This window comes from Narcine bancroftii, chromosome 7, assembly GCF_036971445.1.
Source record: "Narcine bancroftii isolate sNarBan1 chromosome 7, sNarBan1.hap1, whole genome shotgun sequence".
Classification (NCBI taxonomy): domain Eukaryota; kingdom Metazoa; phylum Chordata; class Chondrichthyes; order Torpediniformes; family Narcinidae; genus Narcine; species Narcine bancroftii.
In genome coordinates this window covers 212,096,789-212,118,966 of record NC_091475.1, presented here as the reverse complement: position 1 = coordinate 212,118,966, position 22,178 = coordinate 212,096,789, and the positions used below count along the sequence as shown (strand labels likewise).

At 49.9% G+C, this 22,178-nt stretch overlaps 1 protein-coding gene across 1 annotated transcript; it reads right to left on the bottom strand.

Moving 5' to 3' along the window:
- Positions 1-13,025: 13,025 nt before the first annotated feature.
- Positions 13,026-21,461, bottom strand: LOC138740166 (secreted frizzled-related protein 2-like). The gene is made up of 3 exons (XM_069892566.1): positions 21,068-21,461; positions 15,520-15,600; positions 13,026-13,822 (listed from the first exon to the last, which is right to left on the bottom strand). The coding sequence occupies exons 1-3, from the start codon at positions 21,426-21,428 to the stop codon at positions 13,509-13,511; spliced, it is 756 nt and encodes a 251-aa protein (XP_069748667.1). The 5' UTR covers positions 21,429-21,461; the 3' UTR covers positions 13,026-13,508.
- Between the last annotated feature and the right edge of the window lie 717 nt (positions 21,462-22,178).

The following is a 22,178-nucleotide window of genomic DNA, read 5'->3' as shown; positions in this document are numbered from 1 at the left end:
CCCGCCTCGACCACGTCTGCCAGAAGCTCATTCCACATCCCCACCACCCTCTGCGTAAAGAAATTTCCCCTCATGTTCCCCTTATAATTTTCCCCTTTCAATCTTAAACCATGTCCTCTAGTTTGAATCTCCCCCTTTCTTAATTGAAAAAGCCTATCCACATTTACTTTGTCTGTCCCTTTTAAAATCTTAAACACCTCTATCAAGTCCCCTCTCAATCTTCTACGCTCCAGAGAAAAAAAGCCCCAGTCTGCACAACCTTTCCCTGTAACTCAGACCCTGAAATACTGTCAACATTCTCATGAACCTTCTCTGCACTCTCAATGTGAGGTTATCCACTTTGATAATACAAACCGGAGGGCAGATTACTATTTGAATGGCAATAGATTAAGAGATGGGGAAGTGCAGAGAGACCTAGGGGTACTTGTACATCAGTCTCTGAAGGCGAGCATGCAGGTACAGCAGGCGGTTAAAAAGGCAAATGGGATGTTGGCCTTCATATCAAGAGGGTTTGAGTCTAGGAACAAGGATACCTTACTGCAGCTGTGAGACCCCACCTGGAGTATTGTGTGCAGTTTTGGTCACCTTATCTAAGGAAGGATGTTCTTGGAATGGAGGGAGTGCAGAGGCGATTCACCAGGCTGATACCTGGAATGGCAGGAATGACTTAGGAGGAAAGATTGCGCAAATTGGGATTGTACTCGCTGGAGTTTAGAAGATTGAGAGGGGATCTCATAGAGACCTATAAAATTCTGGCAGGACTGGACAGAATGGATGCAGATGGGATGTTTCCAAGGATGGGAAAATCCAGAACCCAGGGCCATGGTTTGAGGATAATAGGCAAACCATTTAGGACCGAGATGAGGAGGAATTTCTTGACCCAGAGGGTGGTGAATCTGTGGAATTCATTGCCACAGAGGGCAGTCGAGGCAGGTTCATTAAATATATTTAAGAGGGAATTAGATCTCGCTGGATGGGTCACGTCTCCAGAATGGAGGACCATCGCCTTCCCAAGATCGTGTTATATGGCGAGCTCTCCACTGGCCACCGTGACAGAGGTGCACCAAAGAAAAGGTACAAGGACTGCCTAAAGAAATCTCTTGGTGCCTGCCACATTGACCACCGCCAGTGGGCTGATAACGCCTCAAACCGTGCATCTTGGCGCCTCACAGTTTGGCGGGCAGCAACCTCCTTTGAAGAAGACCGCAGAGCCCACCTCACTGACAAAAGGCAAAGGAGGAAAAACCCAACACCCAACCCCAACCAACCAATTTTCCGCTGCAACCGTGTCTGCCTGTCCCGCATCGGACTTGTCAGCCACAAACGAGCCTGCAGCTGACGTGGACTTTTTACCCCCTCCATAAATCTTCGTCCGCGAAGCCAAGCCAAAGAGATCTATTTCTTCAGTATAAGGGTATTAAAGGTTACGGAGAGAAGGCGGGGACGGGTACTGAACTTTAAGATCAGCCATGATCTCGTTGAATGGCGGAGCAGGCTCGAAGGGCCGAATGACCTACTCCTGCTCCTATCTTCTATGTTTCTATGTTTCTATGAGAGGGATAGTTTGACAGGAAGTTTAAAGATTCGAGCGCCACTGGCGATGCATAAACATGGTTTAAATTAATTTAATCATTAGGACATTGTAATTGTCCCTCCATCAAGTCATTAATTGAAATGAGTGAAATTGGCCTTAGGATGTGGCTGAGATAAAGTGAGATAGAGTCAAATTTAGGTTCTTGGGAGTCATTATCTCGGAGGATCTTTCCTGGACCCAACACACTAACGGCTTCGTGAAGGAAGCACATCAGCCCCTCTACTTCTTCAGGAGTTTGTGGAGGTTTAGTACAGCCCCAGAAACCCTGGCAAATTTCTACAGAGGTGCAGTGGAAAAATGTGTTGGCCGGCTGCATCACGACCTGGTGTGGGGGACACCAATACCCCTGAGCGTAAAGTTCTCCAAAAGATCGTTGCCACAGCCCAGGGCATCACAGGCAAAACCCTCCCCACCATTGAGAACATCTATAGGGAACGCTGCCGTCGGAGAGCAGCAGCGATCACCAAGGACCCCCACCACCCAGCACATGCTCTGTTTTTGCTGCTGCCATCTGGAAAGAAGTCTCGGTACCACAAGATTCACATCAGCAGGTTTAGGAACAGCTGCTACTCCTCCCCATCAGACTTCTAAACAACAAACTTGATCAGGGACTCATTTAAGGACTCTTCCTTGGGAACTTTATTGGTTTTTTGGTTCTCTCCATATCGCACAGTCAGTTTGTTTACATTCATTATCTGCTTACAGGTCTTTATCTGATTACATGTTTATGCTGTGTACAACTTTGCACTACCAATAAGTGGTAATTCTACCTGGCTCATAGGGAAAAGGAATCTCAGGGTTGTATGTGATGTCATTTATGTTCTCTGACAATAAATCTGAAATCTGAAAAGCTCAGTTGTGCATGTTATCCAGCCATAATGAGAAAAGTCACCAGAGCCACAATGGGTTTACAAATTCACTGAATATAACGTGGAAGCGAAGTGATGGGATTAACTGTTTACCATTGTATAAACGGGGTTTTTGCATATCAGGCAAATCAGGTTCATTCCCAGTGGATTCCTGCCATTCCAGGAGCCCTTTGTCATCTTCGGAGGGACGGTATCCAGCACAGATGGTCGCTCCACGTCGCCAATCGCCATCCCCATAAGGGGAAGATCTTTCAAAATGGAAAACGCGAGAAGTGCAGACAGTTTAACCTCAAGCGAGAATGGTTCCTGATTGTGTTGGAGGTTTGGACCTGGACCTGGAGCTCGGGCGGCCGATGGATCGAACAGGAGTCCGTGCAGCTGCAGAGGCTGTGGGAATCACTGGAGGCAAATCCACGGACACTCAGTGTCTCTGACCAGACTCTCTTTGCTTCTCTTTCTCTCGTACTCTAAGAGGTACCAGGCGACAGTAATGGTGACTCTTTGTCTGCCTTACAGCAGCCAGAAGGCAATATCGTGTAATATTACATGACTATTACATGACAATAAAGTCTTAGGAACATAGGAACAGAGGAAGTAGGAACAGGAGTTGGCCAAAAATGGCCCATCGAGCCTGCTCCGCCATTCAATACGATCATGGCTGATCTAATTTATGACCTAACTCCACCTACCTTCTCCCCATATCCCCTAATTCCTCTTGAATCTTGAATCTTAAGACTCCGAGGAGCTGAGGGGGTGAATCTACAGAAAATTGCACCTACGGCAAGCACTGAAATTAAGCCCCTGCCCACACATCTGAACGTGCAAAACGGCATGATGGTAACAGAAATATCGCAATGGCGTACGCTGCTGCTTCTCCCCTCCCCCCCCCAATCCGAGGATGGCTTGTCTGACTTTAATAGGAACTGCTCAGTGGTGCCCCCCCCCCAGCTTTGTGGCGCCCAAGGCACGTGCCCATACCGCTGTCAGCAGGTCAGGCAGTATCTGTTGGGAGACCACCATAGAACATCTGTATAGGGTAAGCAGGTGGACATCAGAGGTAGATATCGGACTGATTGAAAGTGATGCTGGAGAAATTACAATGGGAAACAGAGAGATGGCAGAGGGACTCAACGAGTATTTTGCATCAGTCTTCACTGAGGAAGACAACAGAGGTCTCAGGGAATAGAATTAAGTACAGTCAGGATTACTAGAGAGTTAGTGCTTAATAATCTGAATGGACTAAAGTCTCCCGGACCGGGTGAGGTGCGCCCACGGGTTCTGAAGGAGGTGGTTTTGGAGATTGTGGAGGCATTGGAAATGATTTTCCAGAAATCAATAGCACGGTTCCACAGGATTGGAAGGTCGCAAATGTAGTTCCGTTGTTTAAGGAGGGAGACAGAGAAAAGGAAATAATAGGCCTATTAGTCTGACATTAGCGGTTGGAAAGTTATTGGAGTCCATCCTCAAGGACGAGGTTATGAAATAGCTCGAGGCCCATGACATGATCGGTCCAAGCCAGAGTGGGTTCATGAAGGGAAAATCCTGCCTGACTAACCTATTGGAATTTTTTTGAGGACATCTCAAGTAGGATGAACAAGGGAGAGGCTGTGGATGTCGTGTATCCAGATTTTCAAAAGGCCTTCAATAAGGTGCCACATAATGAGATGAGAGCCCATGGAATTCCAGGAACGATATTAGACTGGGTGGAGCATTGGCTGAAAGGCAGAAAGCAAAGGATGGGAATAAAGAGGTCCTGTCCTGCTTGGTTGCCGGTGACTAGTGGTGTCTGCAGGGGTCGGTGTTGGGGCCCCTTCTTTTTACAATGTATATCGATGATTTAGATTATGGAGTGAATGGTTTTGTGGCCAAGTTTACAGATGAGACCAAGATAGGGGGTGGAGTAGGAAGTGTTGAAGAAACTGAAAGGTTACAGAGAGATTTGGAGAATTTAGGAAAGTGAGATCTAATGTTGAGGGGCAAAGAAATGGCCGATGAGATCCAATGTTGAGAAATGTATGGTTGGACATTCTAGAAGAGGAAATAAACAGACAGATTATTATTTGGATGGGGAGAAATTTCAAAATTCGGAAGTGCAAAGGGACTCGTGCAGGATACCCTAAAGGTTAATCACTAGGTTGGATTAGCAGTAAAGAAAATGAATGCTACGTTGGCCTTCATTTCGAAGGGAAGAGTAAAAGAGATGTTGATGAGGTACTATGGGGCACTGGTGAGACCTCACTTGGGGAACTGTGTGCAGTTTTGGGCTCCTTATCTTAGAAGGGATGTAATGATGTTGGAGAGAGAAGATTTACCAGGATGGTTCCTGGAATGCAGGGGCTAACATATAATGAGGAAGGTTTATCGGCTCCTGGACTGTATTTATTGGAGTATAGAAGAATGAGAGGGGATCTCAGAAACATTTTGAATGCTAAAAGAATTGGACAGAGTAGATGTGAATAAGATGTTTCCCTTGGGGGTGAATCCAGGACAAGGGGGCACAGACTTAGAATTAGAAGGTACCCATTTAAAACAGAGATGAGGAGAAATTTCTATAGCCAGAGGGAGGTGGATTTGTGGAATTCGTTGCCACATACAACTGTGGAGGGCTGGTCACTGGGGAATTTTGAGGAGATTGATGGGTATCTAATTAGTCAGGAGATCAAGGGATAAGGGGAAAAGGCCAGAAATTGGAACTAGATATATGAATGGTTTAGCTCAGGGAGGATTTGCAGAGCAGACCCAATGGGCCGAATGGCCTACTTCTGTTCCTTTATCTCGTGTGACAATCCAGGATGAGCAATGAAGGGTGGTCTCCTGCGATCCCTGTACCCCACAAAGTCAATAAATGTAGCTGCATGGGAGATAGATAAATGAAAACTTAAAATCACCTTCCTCTCTCCCCCACTGCCCTCCTGCACTGGTTAGAGTTTTGCTGAGATTACCTTCCCTCGTTGAAGTCTCTCCGAATTTCAGGACTTGTCTAACACACTTCCCTCAAGTTGGTAGTACAGTATTGGCAGCACTAAATACTCTGGCACCTGAGCTCTGACATCCTTCTAACAGGGCAGTGAGCAGCCTCTTGGAATATGGTGTGCATTTCCTGTTAAACACTCCTGCATCTTAAAAGACCCTTGGGGCTGACTGAGCTCAACAATGTGCTGCAGACCATCTGTTACATTTCATTACATTAGGAGCTAATTCTCCCTGAACGCACTGCTCCCCTGTGTCTTTCACTGGAGCCTTGTTGCTAATTACATTATTATTAAACAACCCCGGGAGCACTGCTAGGATTTCAGTCCCCTGTTTTAATCGTTCCAAAGTACTTTGTCTGTCTGTATGTGCAGTCTGGATAATTCGCCAATAGAAGCACTGTTTAAAACGCCGGGGGCATTGAGTTGCAGACACAGAATCAGGATTTATTGTCACGAACAGTCACAAAAGTCGGTGATTTGCCGCAGCATCACAGGGTAAACATTCATATTATAACCATCTTATGACGTTACTATAAAAAAGTAAAAATAATAATGCACAAAAAGTAAGGCCGTATCTTTGGTTCACTTTGGAATCTGATGGCAGCTGGGAAGAAGCTGTCCTTGTGCCGCTGGGTGCTCACCTTTTCCCCGATGGTAACAGAGTGAAGAGGGCATGGCCTGGGTGGTAAACCACTGTCTGTATATTTATCTGTCAGGTCACACCCATTGACTGACTGTACCTGTAGCTCCACCCACAGCCCCCTCCCTGCCTAAGGACAGTCAACCAGTATTGCATAACTTGCAGTCTTTTGGAGTTATTGATGGTGCATCAGCCTGGCTGGTGGGGTCTTTGAGGATAGAGGTTGCTTTTTTAAGACACCGCCTCATGTAGATGTCCTTGATGGAGTGAAGTCTGGTGTCTGTGATGTCGCCAGCCAACTTAACAATCCTGTGGAGTATTTTCTTGTCCTGAGTGCTGGCACTTCTGAACCAGCCAGAATTTTCTCTCTACAGTACATCTGTAGAAGTTTTCAAGAGTTTTCAGTGACACCTTTCAAAGGCGAGTCTTCTTTGTGATTGCATCAACATGGAGGCTCCAGGATACCAAGGAATTTGAAGTCCTTGACCTTCTCCACTAGTGAGACTCTTGATGAGGACTGGGTCGTGTTCCCCTGACTTTCTCCTGAAGTCCACAATCATCTCCTTGGTTTTACTGACATTGAGCACAAGGTTGTTGTTGTTACACCACTCAACGAGCTGATTTATCTCCCTCCTGTACGCTTCCTTGTTGCTGTTTGTGGTTCTACCGACAACCGTGGTGTCATCGGCAAACATGTAGATGGCATTGGAATTGTGCCTGGCCAAGGTCGTGGGTGTATAATGAGTAGAGCAGTGGGCTAAGCACGCATCCTTGTGGTTGACCATAGGTCCAATTCAGAGCTGATTCCAAATTGGGAAGGAGGGCAGAACAGCAGGATGGGAAAGGATAGGGTGACATGGCAGCGTCAGTGGCCTGGATTTGAATCCCGCACTGTCTGAAAGAAGTTTGTACTTTCTCCTCCATGTCTGCTTGGGTTTCCTCTGGGGGCTCCCACTGTTCAAATACATACTGGAGTTGAAGGTTAATCAGGTGCAATTGGGCGGCTCGTGGGTCGAAATGGTCTGTTACAGAGCTTCGAGTGTAAATTTAAAAATAAGGCTTCACAGTCCCTTCAAGGTGTCCCCAAGTCCATTGCAAGCAAATAACGAGTAGCTGGAGAGACAGGGAGTGTGGGAGCATCTGTGGGGAGGAACGGTTCGGATCAGGATCCAAGATCCCACGAACATCCTGTGTATAAATACAGGCAAACCCTGCTCTACGCTACGGCCAATCAACGTGGAATTCAGTTACCGCGATTCGGAAAACCGCGACTGTCCCGTTTCACACTTATAATTATTCATTTACCGCGATTCGGAAAACTGCGACCGTGTCAAAATAATTTGGTTATGATGTAATTTTGAAATAAATGAAAAATATCTTGATTATTTTTTATTAATCTTAAAGCTTTGGCTTTATATGCAGCTAAAAGTTATTTTTGAAGGACATTTTTATGTCTTGGCAGACAATTTGAAAGGATGGGGATTCGTTGTAATTATTCCCGTCGATTCTATTAATCGCTCAACGTGAATTTGTCTTACGTGAGTAGAAATTGGGACGAATTAATCGCGTAAAGTGGGGTTGGTCTGTACAAAAGATGGGTTCACGTCTATTTGCTTGGTATAACCACTAGTCACCAGATCGAGGAAGAGGAGCAAGTGAAATGTGTAAGTCCACGGATGCTGAGATTGTGGTAAAGACACCGAAATGCTGGAGGACCCCAGCTGGTCCTGGTGGGGGCCGGGGTCTGTTGGAGGTAAAGGTGGATTCCCAACGACTCGGGCCTGAGCCCTTCTTCAAGGTATGAGTTAAAAAGCAGGCAGGTGTCGGGATTAAAAGGCAGGGGGGAGGAGCACAGTGCAGACCTAGAGAGCAGCAGGGAGTGCAGAGGTGGGTGCAGGCAGAGAGAGAGACTCTCACAGAACTCCCTTCAAAGGGAGGAGAACTTCTTCAGGGTTGGCATTCTTGGCGGAGATTTCACAGAGGATCAGCTGGATGGAGTGAAACGTGGAAGTCCACGGACGCTATGATTGTGGTAAATGCTGGAAGACCCCAGCCGGTCTTTTCTGCATCCATAGGAGACTGAGATACGTTTCAGGCCTGAGCCCTTCTTCAAGGAATGAGCCGGAAGCAGGAAATCTCAGAATTCAGACAATGGGGGAGGAATCTGGACCGACAAAAGGTGTTTAATTGGATGTGATCAGGGACGAGGTGAAAATTGATTTTGTCCGTGTGAAAGGAGACAGGGGGAAAAAGGGAGAGAGAGAGACAGGGCTGGGGGAAGGTGATAGGGGAAGAGGTCGGTGGGGGGGGGGGGTTAAATGAAAGCCGGAGAAGTCGATATTAATGCCATCTGGTTGGAGGGTCCCAGTTGGAAGATGAGGTGTTTTTCCTTTGATTTGCGGGTGGTCTTAGTCTGGCCGTGTATGAGACCACGGACAGACATGTCAGTGAGGGGATGGGATGGAGAATTGAAATAGGTGGACAGCAGACAGAGAACTCCTCCACCTGTCTTTTCTTTCCTTCCCAACCTTTTAATTCAGGCACTTGAAGAGGGGCTCAGGTTCGAAACATCGATAATATTTCGTAACCTCCTATGGAAGCCACGAGACCTGCTGAGTTCTTCCAGCAGTTTGGTGTCTTTAATGAAGAGAAGCCAACGAGGTGCCATTCAGAGGCACCAGGTAGCTTTGAATCTCGGCACCTCCTCCAGTGCCCCAGTGACCTCCATAGCCCCACGTTCTCCTGTCTGGTTCAGTAGTGACCCCGAGCACCAGGCGTCCGAGTCTCCCTCCTCGGTACCTTTTGTAGAACCTGGTAGGAAGGGGAGTTATCAATGAGATCGGGGGGAGGGGCAGGGGGAGCCTGAGAAGTAGTTGAGGTATTGGGCAGAAGGTGGGGGAGGTAAGTCAAGAGAGAGAAGGGGTAACTTTGGAGAGGAAGGTTGGAGGAGGAGGTGAAGAAGAGATGTGGAACCAGATGGGGGCGGAGTTTAGCTAAAACTAGAGAAATCAATGTTCATGTCATTGGGTTTCAGATTCCAGATTTATTGTCAGAGTCCGTGTACAACATCACATCCAACCCTGAGATACTTTTCCCTGTGGTGGGGCAGAATTACCACTAATTGGCAGTGCAAAAAAAAAACTGTACACGGCATAAACAAGTAAACAAATAAAGAAATGAAAACAGATCACGAATGTAAACAAACTGACTGTGCGAAACAGAGAGAATAAAAAGAAAATTAATAAAGTGCACAAGTATGAGTCCTTAATCGAGTTCCTGATTGAGTTTGTCGTTGAGGAGTCTGATGGGGGAGGGGGAGCGGCTGTTCCTGAACCTGCTGGTGCAAGTCTTGTGGCACCAATACCTCTTTCCTGTTGGCAGCAGTGAGAACAGAGCGTGTGCTGGGTGGTGTGGGTCTTTGATGACTGCTGCTGCTCTCCGATGGCAGCGTTCCCTGTAGATGATGGTGGGGAGGGTTTTGCCTCTGATGTCCTGGGCTGTGTCCACAACATTTTGGAGGGCTTTGCGCTCATGGGTATCGGTGTTCCCATACCAGGCCGTGATGCAACCAGTCAGCGCACTTTCTACTACACCTCTGTAGAAATTTGCCAGGGTACAAACTCCTGAGGAAGCAGATTATGTCCAGAAGAAATGAGACGTGTCATTTCCCTAAGTATCTCAAGTGTGAAGTACATTTCCCAGTGAGGATGGAAGTGTATGGGGCCCTGCTCTGTGTTCATTCGCCTCACACAGTCAAGGGGATGAGATTCCTAAAGGGGTGTTGCATGGGTGGGTAAGGGGGTGGTGAGAACTGGGTGCTAGCGAGAGTTCTCAGAGAGGTGCAAAGGTTTACAACTTGGCTGTGCAGGTTGTAGGGAGCAGGATTGCATATCGGTGGGATGACTCTTCCAGCACGGTAAGTACAACACTCTACAGAGCCAACGATTGGGACCCGTCTATGGTTCAAATCCCACACTGTCTGTAAGGAGTTTGTATGTTCTCCCTGTATCTGTGTGGGTTTTCCCCAGGGGCTCCAGTTTCCTCCTATCCTTCAAAACGTACCGGGGGGTGTAGTTAATGGGGTGTAAATTGGGCGTCACGGAGTCATGGGCTGAAGAGGCCTATTACCGTGTCTACATTAAAATCGGTGAGATAAGCCATCTATTCAAAAGGTGAAAGAGGAAACATTTAGGGGGAATGTTAAGGAGAAACCTCTTCATACAGAGAGTGGTGGTAGTGTGGATCGAGCTGCCGGCTGAAATGGTGAATTCGAGCTCAATGTTAACGTTTCAGAAGATTTGGACAAGTCCGTGGATAGGTGTCGTGTTGGGAAGAGTATGGGGTTCGGTGGATTGAGTCTGGACACAAATTTTACAATCACACGTAACTTGAATTAACAAAACAGGGGAGAATGTTAAATGGGACTCGATCACTCTTTCACATCAGCAATGTACAGAAATTCATCTCAGACTTAGGTTGGACTCTGACAATAGTGAATTCTCTACTCAACCCGCTCATACACTACAAACAGGGACTTTTACACACACACCCAGTTCTGACCAACGGGGGTGCAGCTCCCTGCAAGTATTCATCTATAATACAGTTCAGATTCAGTGTAGTGCATACCTTACCTGCGACACTTCCAGCGATGTCCACAGTAGTGACCTGGCATGGAGCGATGTCCAGGGCTTGGACCACGAGGCAGAGAGAAAGAATGTGCTGTGCATTGGTGTTATGTAGGGCTAATCTGTGCTTCTAGCCAATAATGACAGTGGGTGATTTAAATTAGCCAATGGCAAGGTGTGCACCAATGGGTGGCCGGAGTCCAGCCTTGATTGACAAGTGATATAACTTTGGAATAGGTTCCAGATGGGGAGGACATGTGACCACCTGCAATCCACACATTCCAGACAGGCAGGGAGGCCACGTTTCCTCCACACACAACAATGGGAGAGGTATGGAGGGCTAGGGACTGGGTGCATGTCAGTGGGACAGTTATGCTATAATTGGCTGCCATCGACTGGACATGCCTCCTGAGGCTGATCCTACCCATAGCCCCTTGCAGGCTACCCCTTTCATTTTGCTGTGATCGGTCAAGGAGGTGGATGGTTGTTCAATGGTGTTCCAGTCTTTAGCTATTAAAAGCCTGATGGCTTCACTACTCAGCCTTAGGTGAATTAGGTACATCAGGAACTAGGCAAAATAATAGTTTTGGCACCAACTAGAAGGGCCCATGGGCTAGTTTCATAGCTCCAATGTGCTATGTTCCATCAGTGAGATGAGCCATCAGTGGACCCCCTCCTCCTTCTCCTGCTCCTCCTGTGACCTGCTTATTGCACCCAGCTGAGTTCCTCCAGCATCTTTGTATTTTCACTGCAGCCACAGCGTCTGCAGACTTCCTTCCCTGTCTCACTCCATAAGATTTATTGCGATGCATCTTACCAATTATACTGCAGGACAAGCCATATGTTATGAAAAGAATGTTTATTTTTGGTAAATTTACAATTTGCAGATCAGTGGCAACTGTCCCAGTTTGGCAAGAAATCTTGGCTGTTTTTATATTCGACAGGTAGAGTTTGTATTAATACAATTTGTTGTTAATTTGAGTGAGAATAAGACGCCCCAGATTCAGAACAGGAAGTGATGAACGCTGCTGTAAGGTCCAGACTTTAACGGCCCTGTTAAAGGAGCCAACGATGATTTATTTTAAATGCTGCGACCGTGGGGTTTGTGCCCAATACAGCGCAGCCTATGACTGGCAGCAGCCACGAGGGGTTGCAGACTCTGGGAAAGAATGGGCCAGCGCAGGGAAATCGGGGAGACTAACCACCCTGCCCCCCCCCCCCCCATTGAGAAGGAGAAGCAGAGGAGACAACCCTGCAGGGCAGTGGCGGCAGGCCAGCGAAGGGCTCTGAAGCCTGAAGGACCCACGCAGACGAGGGGCTGTTGGTGACTCCGAGGTGAAGACTCACGCGGGCTGTGGGCTGCTGGCTCGAGACTGGCTGAGGGGGCGGTGGGAGGGGTAACTATGTACCGGAACTGGGATGCGAGGGGGCGCTGAAGGGTTCCTGACTGTGTCGGAGGTTCAGAGCTTGGGTTACTGATGGCTGTGTCAGAGACTGCGGGAGCACTGGAGGCGAATCGACGGACACTCTTTCTTTGTCTGGAAGGGGCGCTGGGCAATTTCTGCTGATGGCAAATCTTCTTTGGCCTGACAGTCAACTAAAGGAAATTTCATGCTTTACATTTTCTGTTTCATTACATGACAATGAAAGAATTTTGAATTTGCCTGGATTTTACTCTCTCTGCGCTGCACATCTCGATTTAAACCCGCAAATCCTGTTCAAAGGCTCTCAGCTCCCTCAACCGTCGAATTCCCAACCCAGGATCCCCGCTGGAAGGGCCAAAGGGCCTGTCTCTGTAATATTCTCTGGATCATCAGTGGACTTGCTCTGGGAACGGGTTCCCCCCTCCTCCGATGACCTGTTTCGGGCAATTCCTCCAGGGTTGTTACACAATTTACATAATTCCTGCCCCAGCTCCGTCCAATGTTGGGGCTGGATCTGGAGGCTGAAGGTGTTATTTACCATCACATCAAAGTGTTTCTCTTTATCATTTTAGAACATAGAATGCTACAACACAATACAGGCTCCTTGGGCCTCGATGTTGTGCAGACCCATATATTCTTTATAAAAAAGTACTAAAGACTCCCTACCCCGTAACCCTCTATTTCCTTTCCATGTATGTGTCTGTCTAAGAGTTTCTTAAATGTCCCCAATGTTTCAACCTCCACCACCAACCCGGGCAATGCATTCCTGGCCCCCACAACTCTCTGTGTAAGAAACTTACCCCCGACGTCTCCCCTAAACTTCCCTCCCTTCACTTTGTACACATATCCTCTGGTGTTTGCTATTCCCACCCTGGGAAATAGGTGCTGGCCATCCACCCTATCTATCCTTCCCAGAATCTTGGAGGTCCCTATTAAGTCTCCTCTCATCCTTCTTCGCTCCAAAGGTTTTTCTCTGTTTGTCAAATCATTCTCGGTTTCGCGGTGATCTGCCTGCAAGGAATCTAGGTAATAGTCTCAACTCAGTTCAGGATCACAACTGCCCATGACGGAGGTTCGTGGATGGGTTGGACCTTCCAGAATTCCCACGTCGTGGCTTCAAGACGACTGCAGTCAGCCTGGGATGTAGCCTATTCCAGATCTAGACAGATCATACTGAGGGAGCGTCACAATGAGGAGGAGAGAATGGTGCTTCAGGGTGGGGCTGTCAATGTGGATGAAGTGTTCTGGCATGGGGGGAGTTGCTGGTGACGTTCTGTGCTGGGGATCTGGTGTCTTTGACTGGCGGAGGTGAGGCAGGGGATCAGGATCAGAGTGCGGACCCCAGACTGCTGGTGCCAGACTCGGGGCGGTGGCGCCACCTTCCTCAGTTGTCCCTGGTTGTGTAGCAACGCACCCTCCTGAGGGCCCGGGCGAAGCGGCGGAGATCCCTCCTGCTACCCTGCCAACGTCTGACCAGGGAGACCAGCCACTTGCCCTGGGTCCAGGCTTGACCCATCAGCAGATAGGAACTGGCGTGGTCCCTCAGCTCCTCGCAGGTGCACGTGGAGCCGCCGGCCAACCACAGACCCTCGCTCATCTCCCCGGGGTCGGGCCCCCACAGTGACCTTCCCCGCGGCTCCAGGACAATCCGGGCATCTCCGTCGAGGTAGGCCACGGCCTTGACCTTGGCCTTGAGAACTGGGTGCGGGCAGAGACACCGGGAAGGGAAAGGAAGCAACAGTCAGAGGGGTCTGGTGAAGGATTTACACTTCCCCCAAGGCTAAAGAACACCCCAAACCCCTGGAGGTCATTGCTGGGTGAGGCACAGCATGATCCCATTAATGGCGGTCAGCTCATGGTTAGTTTATGGGTTAACTCTGGGCCCCATCCTCAGGGGGAAGTTTCCTCCTGCATCGCACACTCCTTCAGTACCCCCCCCGGTAACCCCTCTGTAACTCCCCCATAGCCCCCCTCTGTAACCACCCGTAACCCCCCTGTAACCCCCTCCCTCTGTAATCCCATCCTTCTGGAACCCCCGTCTGTAACCCCCCACTCTGTAACCCACCTTTCTGTAACCCCCTCCCTCTGTAACCCCCCTCTGTAACCCCTGTAATCCCCCCACTCTGTAAACCCCCTCTGTAACCCACCTCTGTAACCCCCCATCTGTAACCCCCCCATCTGTAACCCCCCCTTTCTGTAACCCCCCTCTGTAATCCCCTCCCTCTGTAACCCCAGCCCTCAACCCCCCTCTGTAACCCCCCTTTGTAACCCTCTGTTACCTCACTCTACAATCCCCCTGTAACCCCCCTCTGTAACCCCCCCTCTGTAACCCCACCCCCTCTGTAACCCTCTGTAACCCCCCTGTAACCCTTTCCCTCAGTAACCCTGTAACCCCACTCTGTAACCCCCTCCCTCTGTAACTCCCCCCCTGTAACCCCCTCTGTAACCCCCCCCTCTGTATCCCCCTCCATCTGTAAGCCCCTCCCTCTGTAACCCCCCTTAATCCCTTCTCCCTCCCTCAATCCCTTCTCCCTCTTTACCCCCTCCTTCAGTCCCTCTCCCTCAGTCACCCTCCCTCAATCCCTCCTTCCTCAGTACCTCCTCCCTCTGTACCCCCTCTCTCTGTACCCACTCCCTCAGTCACCCTCCCTCAATCCCTCCTCCCTCTGTACCCCCTCGGTTCCCCTCCCTCAGTCCCCCTCCCTCAGTCCCCCTCCCTCAATCCCTCCTTCTTCAGTACCCCTTACCTCTGTACCCCCTCCCTCAGTCCCCTCTCCCTCAGTGTCACCCTCAGTCTCACCCCCTTCCACAGCATCACCCTCCTTTTGTAGTGACCCTCCTGTAATGACCTCCCTCAGTGTCACCCCCTCCATTAGATTTGCCCCTCCAGTACCACCCCCTCAGTAGTCCCACCTCCCACAGTCCCTCAGTCCTGCAGCTCTGCTCCGTCTCTGAAGGATTACTGTCAAACATCTCAAGCCTTGTCTGTAAATTTGGAACTCAGAAAGGCCTGAATCCTACACCCCCATTGACTCCCTCAAATCGGACTCCTCACTTTCACACTGGGGACAACTAACCTACCTCCTTAAACCAGACCCCAAGGGGGTGGGGAAACCCACGGCAGAACGTGCAAACTCCACACAGACAGCAGCGGAGTTTGGGATCGAACCAGAGCTGTGAAGCCAGGGCTCCATCAGTGTATACTGTTGTGACTGTGCATTCAGTCGAGGTCCGGAGTTCCCTTTCTCAACTTCTCTTCCCTTTTAAGCCTTATCCTTCATGTCACCTACTGCACTAAACTCCTCTGAGTTGCTGACCAGTTTGTGTCTATTTATCTCCCCGGGATTCACCCTGATTCTGACCAGAAACGCCCAGCATTGTTTTCTGTGTCTTACCAAAGTCGTTTTTGCAGTAATTGGCAAGTATTTCTCTTTCAACTCCAGCTTCCGATCTGCAGGGATCACAGACCTTTGATTCTGAAATAAGAAACCAACAATCCGGTAACCAGTTAGAACTCACTCATTCCGTGGTGACCAGGGTGATGCTGGCACAAGCAGGGAACCTCTGATAGCATCTTGCAAACTCGTGGCTCTTCCTCAAGTTACAAGGGGGGGCATGACCTCTGAGTAAATGTGAAAAATCTCCGCCAACCCCTCACCCGACTGTCCAGAAATCCTGATGGTTCGGCATCTTCCCACTTCCCACTTCCCAGAAACTCTCCATATCCCAGTTATCACTCCCCAGAAACTCTCTGGGACCTCACTTCCCACTCCCCAGAAACTCTCTGGATCCCAGTACCCATTCTCTGAAATCTCTCTGGATCCCAGTACCCGTTCCCCAGAAACTCTCAAGATCCCTGTTGTCACTCCCAGAAAATCTCCATATCCCAGTACTCGCTCCCCCCGAAAGTCTCCGGGACCCCACTTCTCACTCTCAGAAACCCTAGGGAAACCCACTTCCCACTTCCAGAAATTCTCCGGGACCCCACTTCCTACTCACAGAAACTCTCTGGACCCCACTTCCCACTCCCAAAAGCTCTCTGGGACCCCACTTCCCAATCCCCAGAAACTCTCGGGGACCCCACTTCCCACTCCCAGAAACTCTCTGGACCCCACTTCCCAATCCCCAGAAACTCTCTGGGACCCCACTTCCCACTCCCAGAAACTCTCCGGGACCCCACTTCCCAATCCCAGAAACTCTCTGGACCCCACTTCCCAATCCCCAGAAACTCTCTGGACCCCACTTCCCAATCCCCAGAAACTCTCTGGGAACCCACTTCCCACTCCCAGAAACTCTCTGGGACCCCACTTCCCACTCCCAGAAACTCTCTGGGACCCCACTTCCCACTCCCAGAAACTCTCCGGGACCCCACTTCCCAATCCCCAGAAACTCTCCGGGCCCCCACTTCCCACTCCCAGAAATTCTCTGGATCCTACTTCCCATTCCCAAAAGTTCTCTGGGACCCCACTTCCCAATCCCCAGAAACTCTCAGAGACCCCACTTCCCACTCCCAGAAACTCTCTGGGACCCCACTTCCCAAACCCCAGAAACTCTCCGGGTTCCCACTTCCCAATCCGCAGAAACTCTCCGGGACCACACTTCCCACTCCCAGAAATTCTCTGGATCCCATTTCCCACTCCCAAAAGCTCTCTGGGACCCCACTTCCCACTCCCAGAAACTCTCTGGACCCCACTTCCCACTCCCAGACACTCTCCGGGACCCCACTTCCCAAACCCCAGAAACTCTCCAGGACCCTACTTCCCACTCCCAGAAACTCTCTGGACCTCACTTCCCACTCCCAGAAACTCTCTGGGACCCCACTTCCCAATCCCCAGAAACTCTCCAGGCCCCCACTTCCCACTCCCAGAAACTCTCTGGATCCCACTTCCCACTCCCAGAACCTCTCTGGGTTCCCACTTCCCAATCCCCAGAAACTCTCAGAGACCCCACTTCCCACTCCCAGAAACTCTCTGGGCTCCCATCTCTGTTCTAAAGGGACATCTTTTCATTCTGAGGCTGGGCCCTGTGGCCCCAGACTCTCCCATCAATATCAACTTCTCTGGCTTTCTTTAAGACTCTTCCCCCCCACCTTCTTCCCCGCTGCCTTTCCCCAGCTCTGTCTCTTCCTTCCACAGACATGATAAATTCTACCTCGTCTCTTATCGTATCCAATCAACACCTTTTACTGGTCTGGATTCCTCCCCCGGCCGACACTCTGAATTCTGAGATATCCTGCTCCTGGCTTATTCCTTGGTGAAGGGCTCAGGCCCGAAATGTCGCCAACGTATCTTTGTCTCCTGTAGATGCTGCAAGACCGGCTGAGTTCCTCCAGCATTTTGATGTGGTTTTACTACAATCACAGCGTCCACAGACTTCCGAGTTTCGCTCTCCCACCACCAGAAACGTCCACACTATTCAGCTTTCTCAATCCCTTCTCTGAAGGAATGTCAGTGAACTCCTGGGGTTTAGACCATACGACCATGACATCAGAGCAGAAATAGTCCATTCAGCCCATCGAGTCTGCCCTGCAATTTTATCATGAGCTGATCCATTTCCCCTCTCAGCTCCACTGCCCAGCCTTCTCCCCGTAATCTTTGATGCCCTGGCTAATCCAGAACCTATCAATCTCTGCCTTAAATACACCCAATGACCCAGCCTCCACAACTGCCCGTGGCCACACATTCCACAGATTCACCTCCCTCCACATTTCTGTTCTAAGTGGCCGCCCTTCAGTCCTGAAATTGTGCTTTCTTGTGCTGGGGGGGGGCAAAATATGGGGAGTGAAACACGAAAGTCTGTAGATGCCTGCTGTTGTAGAAAATAGCTCTCAACACTAGTAGAGGCCAATCAGCCCTCTCCCACTCTGCTGGCTTTCGAAAGAGGGACCAAACTCCCTGGAAGGAAGAATTCCAAGTCAGGGAATTCTATGCACCTTTCTCACTTTTGGGCACCTCATGCTGCAAGTTCAAGTTCATGTGTCATCTGATTGTACCAGTACAATCCGACGAAACAGCGTTCTCCGGTCCTCAGCGCAGAACCATGCAAACACACGTACAGATGTACACACGTACAAACATGTACAAGACGTGCAAAATGATATTTAAAATAAATATCATTGATAAATAGAGGAGAGTTGTCTTAGCAGTTCATCAAAGTAAAACATCAAGAAGCTGGAGGAACCCAGCCGGTCTCGCTGTGTCCATAGGACATTTCAGGGCTGACCCCATCTTCAAGCCCTTCTCTTGACCTAGACTCTCACCACGAGAAGCGACCTTTCCCCATCTACTCTGTCCATGCCTTTCAACATCCGAAATGTTTCAGTGAGATCCCCTCCCCTCCTTCTCCTAAATTCCAACGAATCTAGACCAAGGCCTGTCAAACACTCCTCATATGATAACCCTTTCATTCCTAGAATTGTCCTCGTGGACCTCCTCTGAACCCTCTCCAACGTCAGCATATCCTTTCTGAAATGAGGACCTCCTCACAGTCCTCCACATGAGGTCTCACCAGGGCTGTATAAAACCTCAACATCACAAACCTGCTCTTCTTTTCTATTCCCCTTGAAATGAACGCCAGTATCGCTTTGGACTTCTTCACCACCGACTCAATCTGCAAGTTCACCTTCTCGAGGACTCCCAGGGCCCTTTGCATTTTCAATTTTTTCCCCATTTAGAAAAATTGTCTGCCCATTTATGTTTTCTACCAAAGTAGACTTTCTGACACTGTATTTCATCTGCCCCTTCTCCTAATCTAAGTCCTTCTGCAGCCTCCATGTTTCCTCAATGAACGCCGTAAAAACGCAGAAATGCTGGAGGAGCTCGTCCATAGGAGGTAAAGACATATCAACCGAGGCTTCAGGGCCGAGCCCTTCCTCTCAGGCCTCCTGTGGACAGTACGAGAGCTGCTGAGCTCCTCCAGCATTTCTGCGTTTTTACTTCAATCACAGCATCTGCGGACTTTCGTGTTTCACTCCTCGAAGAACATTGGCAGCTTTACAAGTGCTTTTATTGAGATGTATTTTTTTTAAAGTTCATTTGTGTTTTGAAACTCTGTTGGGAATTGACTTTGTGTTCTCTGGCTCTGCCTGCTCCTGCTGTTAGGAAAACAGAGGCCCCATTGATTGGAGGGTCTAGATTTGAAACCTTTTAAAAAGAAGCTGTTTCAAACTCAGCGCATTCCCAAAGTGTTTTACAGCCAATTAGTTGCACTCCGTGGAGTTGTCCCAGAACTTGCCAGCACCAACGAAGTCTCTCAGTTATCCCCCGAATCCCACCTGGCTTCTGTGGGACAGCTCGTCATCCACCACTGTGAAGGTTGGACTCACCATCCCATCTTCCTTGTGCTGAAGCCCCAATGGCTGACCAAGCTAGCGGTGGCGGGGGTGGGGTGGGGATTCACCTCGTTCACAGCTCAAATATTCACGGCTTCGAGGAGGAAACGAGGTCAGCCTTCTGCGCAGTAATCCCTGTCCCATCCCCCTGCTGACACATCTGTCCATGGCCTCGTGCATGGCCAGACTGAGATGACCCGTAAACTGGAGGAACAACACCTCATCTTCCATCTTGGCACCTTCGAACCGAATGGCATTAATGTCGACTTCTCTGGTTTCTGTCAGCTCCCTAATCCTCCTCCCCCATGTCCCCTTTCCACTATCTCATCTCTCTCCCACCCTTTCCTTCTGTCTCCTTTCCCCCTGCTCAGCATTCACAGAGCCACTCCCTCCCCTCCCCTCATCTCTCCTCCTACACGTGCCCAATGATCACCCTTTGTCTGTTGGTCTCTGCCCCTCCCGCTGCCCTTTCTTTCCTTCTCCCCCAGCCTTTTGATTCAACTCGAAGGAGGGATCAGGCCTGTAACATCGGTTATCTCTCTTTACCTATGGACACTGTGAGACCAGCTGAGTTTCTCCAGCATTTCTGAGTTTTTACAACGGTCACAGTGTCACAGACATCCATGTTTCATTCTCTGCAGAGTTAATGCAAAGGGTTGTCCAGAGGGAGCAAGGAACATCATCCCTGCCTTTCTATGGTTGGTTGTCATCTGATCACTGACGATGGAGAAGGGTCAACATGGCGGTCATGAGAGCACGGAGGATGGGAGCCTTTGTATAAGAGCTGGCAGGTGCTTGATGGGCTGAGCATCCTCCTCTCCTGGGCTGCTTTGCCCCAGCCAGGAGTGGTCTGAAACCTAAGGCATGGTTGGCGTAGCGGACAGCACAATGCTGTAACAGCACCGGCGATCGGGACCGGGGGTTCAAATTCCACACTGTCTGTGAGGAGTTTGCATGTTCTCTCCATGGTCTGTGTGGGTTTCCTCCAAGGGCTCCGGTTTCCTCCCACCGTTCAAAACGTACCGGGGGTTGTCGGTTAATTGGGAGGAATTGGGTGGCTTGTGGGCCAAATGGCCTCATGTCTAAATCTAAAAATTAAAGAACAATTAAACTGGGGAAAACTCAAACAAAAACCAAGCTGCTGGAGGAACTCGGCTGGACGAGCATCATTGGGAGAGAGAAAGGGTGGTCGACGGGTCAGGCTTGGTGAAGAATTCGGACCCAAAACGTTGTCCCACGGACATTGCTCAACCCACTGAGATCCTTCAGCACATAGTTTTCCAAGGCAATTTGCCACCAAATGCCTGCTGTGGTGAGAAAGGTGCAGTGGGACAGTAAACTGACTTGCTTGAGTTTCTCCACCACTGTTTTACTGCATGGCGAGAAGGATTCTTCTATGAACAGACTGGCAGGTCACCTAACATTCATTTCCTGTAAGCTTGCTTGCAGGTGGACATTTTTTAGACTGCACCAGAAAAATAAAGATAATTTTCTGCAGTCTCCTTGTATAAAATTCAAACTGCGAGCGGACACTGTGGAAAAGCTGAGCGCAGGGGAAGGGGCACTGCTGATGTCTCAGCTCCATGGATGCTGTGCAGAAGAACCTCACTTACCCTCCTGTCGGACTCTGTCCTCCTCTGAGGTGGCGGAAGGGATGCACAGGTCGTCGTCCAACGGGAAACGGTTACAATCCAACATCTCGGGCCAAGGGAAACCAAATGCCGACATCACAGGGGTACAGCCGTCCCTCACCTCTTGGCAGAGTGAGCGGCAAGGTTGGACCGCTTCCTGGAGTTCGCTGAGGCAGACTGGGGCAAAGAGGGAGCAAAGGAACTTGCGGGTGTCCGGGTGACAGTGCTTGTTGAGCAGGGGAACCCAAGAGGCAGCTTGCTGCATCGCCTCCTTCATGGAGTCGTGGCCCAGCAGGTTGGGGAGCCTCATCTCGCTGTACCCCACCCCGTGGCACAGGGCCATGGTGTGCGGGATGGGTGTACAATCGCTCCGGCTGAAATCTGAGACCCCAAGTGGGGAGCTTTGCACTCTGACGGCACGGGCGAGACCTGAGCAGAGGGGCAGCAGGAAGTACCTCAGGATCCTCCAGCTGGCTGATGGGGGTGCTTTCTCCCCTCTGCCTCGGCCAGGTGAGGCACCCCAGCACATGATGTCGGCTTGGGCCTGCGGCGTAGTCTTCCCCGGGCGCCAACGCAAGAGGGCTTGAGGAGACTTGCTGAGCCAACAGTTGACCGCTTCAGTTTGGAGATAACTTGGTCGAACGCCTCAACTTCGAAGACTCTTCCCTCAAGGTTAATGCCCACGGGAAGATCTGAGACTTGAGAGTCTGTCAGAAGAAACCCATCTCTGACAAGTCCTGGCAACTGATCCAGACTTCACTCCTCGTTGAACCTGTGAGCAAAAGGAGAGGGAGGTTATCACTGCAGACAGGACGCAAAGGCTCCAGCTTCTCTCGCTGATCTTCGATTCAGTCTCGTTCCACGAGGAAATTGGAGGGGAAGGGGGTCAGGACTGTACAACGGGAAAAGCCCCTTCCACTGGCAGGACTGTGAGGAGTTGCCAACAATCACTGCCAGGGCAGGGACATGTAGGGGAGCTGTGGTGGAGAGTGTTGGACAGAGCAGCCCAGATCTTTCCGATTTCTTGTTAGGGTACATACATGACATCACACACAACCCTGAGATTCCTTTTTCCTGCAGGCCAGTCAGAATT